At 34.0% G+C, this 5,313-nt stretch overlaps 1 protein-coding gene across 2 annotated transcripts; it reads right to left on the bottom strand.

Annotated features, from left to right (window-relative positions):
* Positions 1–400: 400 nt before the first annotated feature.
* LOC133830600 (ribulose-phosphate 3-epimerase, chloroplastic) lies at positions 401–4,749 on the bottom strand. 2 transcript variants are annotated; one of them, XR_009892143.1, is made up of 10 exons: positions 4,511–4,748; positions 3,471–3,585; positions 3,114–3,254; positions 2,905–3,018; positions 2,247–2,325; positions 1,761–1,870; positions 1,596–1,652; positions 1,163–1,232; positions 920–1,020; positions 401–820 (listed from the first exon to the last, which is right to left on the bottom strand). XR_009892143.1 is itself a non-coding variant. In XM_062260608.1 (10 exons), the coding sequence occupies exons 1-9, from the start codon at positions 4,624–4,626 to the stop codon at positions 971–973; spliced, it is 852 nt and encodes a 283-aa protein (XP_062116592.1). In that variant the 5' UTR covers positions 4,627–4,749; the 3' UTR covers positions 401–820; positions 946–970. The 2 variants fall into 2 exon arrangements, 1 of the variants encoding a protein (XP_062116592.1); XM_062260608.1 differs by having other exon boundaries at positions 946–1,020; positions 4,511–4,749.
* Positions 4,750–5,313: the final 564 nt, after the last annotated feature.

Genomic DNA, 5,313 nt, shown 5'->3' with positions numbered 1-5,313 from the left:
TACTAATGAAAAGTTAAGAACCAATTATTTCTTTGATTCCCTGGTGGAACAGTGAGTTTATTGTGTTAATGAATCAAAATGGAGATTTAACCCACTTGAATTATGTTCCAAATTAAATCCCAAATTTCAATTTATATTTTGTTTGACATTGGGGAAGGAGAGCTCCTCTTTGTGAGGAGAGGTCAATTTATATTATTTTTCCTTCATTTAGCCTACTTGACAATATTGTTTTATTTTGTTTTCAAAAGGTAAAATGGATGAGGGAGACTTCTCAAAATCTTGAGAACATTTTCACCTTTCATTTCACTATTTCGAGACAAAAAAAGATAGAATAAACATAAAGTTGCTAAGTAAGCCTTTAGTACTCTTTGTAATTGATTATATATGAGACTCGGCAATATAGTACTAACATGTTCATTTAAGCATAGCACACCATACATTTATCAAAGTTTTCTTCAGCATACATGCAGCTTCCAGGCCTTAGCTCCTCTTTCCCTCTTTCAAAAGAAAACAGCTACTTTCTTTTAACTAAAAATCTAAAGATAAGCATTCAAAGATGGTAGAAAAAGAAAAGGCAGACAAGATGGCAGAAAAAATATTTATTTGTATGGAAGCAATTCGTCGGAGTTAAGATCTTAAAATCCGGATGATTGGATCTCTATTAAAAATATAGTATACATAGTATGCACGCAGGCAGCTGTCTTACCGCTCGATTGTATTTTTATTTCACTCTGACAGAAGAGATATTGCAGGAATTGACAGCATAATTTGAAGAAGTTGATATGATCAATTTGGTGGTCAAACTCATCATGCCTGTTGGCTGCAAAAATGACAAGATCAATCAACTAATAATCACAACCAGAGCTGTCTTTAGTAAAGCCTTCAGTAAGATAATCTCGTAAGAGTAAAAGTAACATACATGGCAATGCAAAAATATGGTATTACAAATTAAAAGAAGATATCACAGAGCTCAGGCTGCAACTGCTTCAGGCCTTTTGGCATTTTTGATTCCTCTAATAGCTGCAAGAAAAGTAAATTAATGAACGTTTAAGTCATCTCATCTAGAGAAGGGGGAAAAAATCATTATGGCAAATAATTCCCAGGGTTTTTCGTAAATGTGTCTTACGAAAAAAAATGAAATAACAAATCATGTATTCCATACCTTCAGCATAATCTTTAGCTCCAAAGACAGCTGAACCAGCAACAATAGCATTTGCTCCAGCCTCAATTACCTTCCACCACAATAAGAAAGTACAAATTTAGAATTTAAGATGTAACGAATGAAGTTCTTCAATTAAGAAACATTGATTTCTGAGGTATTATTATGACTCAATAATTAATTATTCTCAACTCCAGTTTCACTTTGAGATTTAATTTGGATCTCATCAACCATTGAGAGAACATCAAAGATAACAGACAGAAGTTGTTCTCTGAGTCATATGGCTCAATAACTACCTCATTTATTGTTATGACTATGAATGCCTGTTTAGACTCCCAATGGAGGAGCGAGAATTTTGCAATCTTTGTGCTTTTAAATATATATATATTTAAACTGTTTTCATTGTATTTTTAAATAGGCTGAACAGACCACAGACCTTGTATGCATTTGAAGGACCTACTCCCCCATCCACTTCAATCCATGGATTCACTCCCTGCAACAGCAGGATAAATAAAATGCCAACAGCTCACAACATTAATACGAGACCTATAAATGGCTATTTAGAAAAAGAAAAAGTCACGCATGAGAAGCGTAATTATACCTTCTCTGCACACATTCTTCTCAAGTCAGAAATTTTCTTTACTTGACTCTCAATAAAGCTCTGTCCACCAAAGCCAGGGTTGACAGACATAATCAAGACTAGATCAACAGCTGCAAAATGCAAAAAGAGGTGGCTGCTTTCAAATTGTTTGGATGGTAAAAATTCAAATTATCTCATTTCAGTACTTGATTGTTAGTTCCCCATGAATCTTACTGAAACTACTTTTTAAAATCATTATCACTATTACTCAAGTAACTCGACATCATTAACAATCAAATTCATCCCTTTAGAAGCTATAGATAAGTTGCAAGTTTTAAATATGGTTCACTATTTTGTAATTTGTAGTATTTGTTAATTCAAAGAATGATACTCAACAGAAAAGACCAATAACAGTAATTCCAGCACCCCAAAAGTAAAAACAAAGCAAAATGAAAAAAGGGGGAGATATTTGGGGGCAAAAGAAAATTGAAAAAAGAAACAACTCACCATCAAGAACGTACTCTATAGCACTTAAAGGGGTACCGGGGTTTAGGACAACTCCAGCTTTAGCTCCTAGACTTTTTATCTGAAAATGGCAAAAATGTATTGTTGTCAGAAGTGAAGGAGCAGTAGCATTGGAGGAAGGAATCCTAAAAAAGAATTTCCTGATACAAATCCAAACATGACATTGCAATTATTGCATTAGTCAAAGCTACATAGCAGACAAGTGCTTTTACAATCAGAAACTAGCTCTGCTGTGGCATAAGCATAAATATTGCCATATCCCAGCTAACAAAACATCATCTTGACTACATTAAAGTAAACATACTCTCAATATCAGACCGACTTCAACCATTTGATCTACAAACATTATAAAAACTCCTTTGCTTTTTAACCCTCTCTCCCTCTTTCTCTCCATCACTTTGTTCTCCAATCACAGAACAAGGACAGCAATAAAGAATGTAGACCACAAGAGTAGAGCACAAGACATTTAATGGATTATTTCTTTTATCTGGGTTTTATGGACATCCTACTAATACCTATAAAGCTGAGAGTACAGAAAAATAAATCAGTTAAATAATAACTGTACAGTGTCCTATCATGAATCAGATATATCAGTGTTTGTAACACGATCTGTGATTTCAAGGACACGAGAGAATCTTACTTGGTTAACTGTACGGTGCAAATGGATTGTAGAAGTTTGCTCACAGTGAACACTAACTATGTCAGCCCCAGCTTTGATAAAATCAGGCACCCGCTGCTCTGGTTCCACAATCATCTACATTTCAACAACATGTGTGAACATCTTGTTTGTAGATTAATACCAAAAACAAAAAGATACCACACTCCAAAAACAAAAGGTTAGATTAATACCAAATGCACATCCAAAGGAAGGTGAGTCACGGGGCGCAAGGCATCAACCACAAGAGGTCCAATGGTAATGTTTGGTACAAAGCGGCCATCCATAACATCAACATGGATCCAATCACAGCCAGCCACCTCTACTGCTTTTACCTGAATAGTGTGAGAGTCAAATTATAACATCCCTGAAACTTGATAATAAACTGCAATTGAAATCAGCATATCCGCTAATATATGGTATCAAACTGTAAGATTGCCAACTAAATATCAGGAAAATAAACAAAATCAGCAAAAATGCAGATTGTAAACCATATTAACTGTTCCTACATACTAACACCATGATTATCTAGCGGAACAGAAAAACAGTACCTGCTCCCCCAACTTTGCAAAGTTAGCAGATAGAATGGATGGAGAAACAATGATATCGCTTTTTGAGCACTTATCAACCCTAGCTGTAGCCTTCACTGCGGTCCTAAAAGTTTTCCTAAAATCACACAAAAACAGGAATAAGAGAAAATATCAGTAATGAATCTAAGAGGATGATTCTTCAGAACCACTAGTTAAATAATGTAGAGAAGATCAGAAAACTAGAATGCAGATGCTACAAACACTGCACTAAATGATTAATTGAGATACTTACAGGCAGCCAAAAAAGACTACGCAATTAAATGGTTCACAAACAGGTCTACGAAATGTTCTTGGAGAAAAAAGGTTTTAACATTTTATGGAGATGGGAAGAAGAAGTATGCTATGTGAGCACAATAAAGCTAGCGGCCATTTCAGAATGCCAATTAGCTTGCCAGTAGAGTCTCTTTGCATTATATCAAGGTTTTGAAATTCACCTACATTCACCAGGGATGAAGATTGTGACTTTGGAGACAACAAAGCCCCAAAGGTATAATATCATCGATCCTCTTATTGATCAATATAAACGTTAAATGTTCATTTAAGGATTTGAAAGAAAGTAGTTTATTACTGTTGAAATAATATTTTCAAGTTATTCATCAAACACAACAACCAATGAGGGTTATGCCCGAGTTTAACTTACATCCAAACCATAATCAAGCTTCCTTTTTGTTATCTTTATTTTAAGTGGGGCAGCAAAAGAAAATCCTGCGAGGCATATTTACTTAAACGTAAAGCGCAAGTTCAAGATACCAATTTACTCGGACAATAACTATATAATTCAACTACTGACAGAGCATATCAACACATTCACTTAACCATTTCGCCACAGAAGATTAAAAATCGTAATAATTCTCTAAACTTCTAAACGTCATTACAACTTTTCCGAAATGGGTCTCCTCAAAAGACATAAAATTCGCCAATCCCAGTCTCAAATCCTAACAATAACGAAAACCCAGAAAATTTGACGACATAAGGGAACCCCAAATGGAGAAAAACAATACCTTGTGAAGGTAAACGAACTGGGTTGAGAAAGATTTTGTCTTTGAAGCTTTAGACCCGAACCAAGTCCACTTATTTGGGACTGAAGAGTTGATGAACATAATGAAGCAGTTGACATTTTTGACCTTCAAATCTTTTTCACTCTCTCTCTATGCAAGGTCTCAACAATTAAGGCAATTAAGTCTGGTGCTTGATTTCTTTCTCCTCCAACCTTTTTCGCCTACTACCAACCAGTTGTGTTCGACACAAGACTCAAAAATATATCTGACAAAAGTGTGGTTGTGACACGTGTCGCCTCGGTTTGTGTTGTGTGGATTTGCTTATCTGAAATGGTTGGCGGACGCTCTACTTTGCTGACCATCATGTTGATGTATTTTTGTGTGTGAAGAGGTTAGGCTGACGACACGAGTGAGGGAGAGTTGAGGTATTATTATGGTTTTTTTAAATGTATTTTTTCCAGTCAGTTATTTATAAAAATATGGATAATGACTATAATTATTATTTTTTTTTTGGAGGTTTTTTCATTTATAGGTTTTTTTTAGGTTGATTTATAAAATTATGGATATTTAATATAATTATTTTATTTAGAAGTTGATATTTATAAGATTTAATTCCTCATAAATTTTAAATTTTTTTAAAAATATATATAATTATTCCACATTTCAAATGATAATTATGTTCTCTTTGCTTTTTAGAGTTATTTTTTCTTCAATTTTTTATTATTTTTTCAGCTTTTTTTTCTTTACTTTTTTTTCTTCCATATTTTTTTCATTTTCTTTTTACCAAATTTTTCCTTTCCTTTTTT

The sequence above is a fragment of the Humulus lupulus genome, chromosome 4 (assembly GCF_963169125.1).
Source record: "Humulus lupulus chromosome 4, drHumLupu1.1, whole genome shotgun sequence".
Lineage (NCBI taxonomy): Eukaryota > Viridiplantae > Streptophyta > Magnoliopsida > Rosales > Cannabaceae > Humulus > Humulus lupulus.
This window is presented reverse-complemented; position numbering and strand designations above follow the sequence as displayed.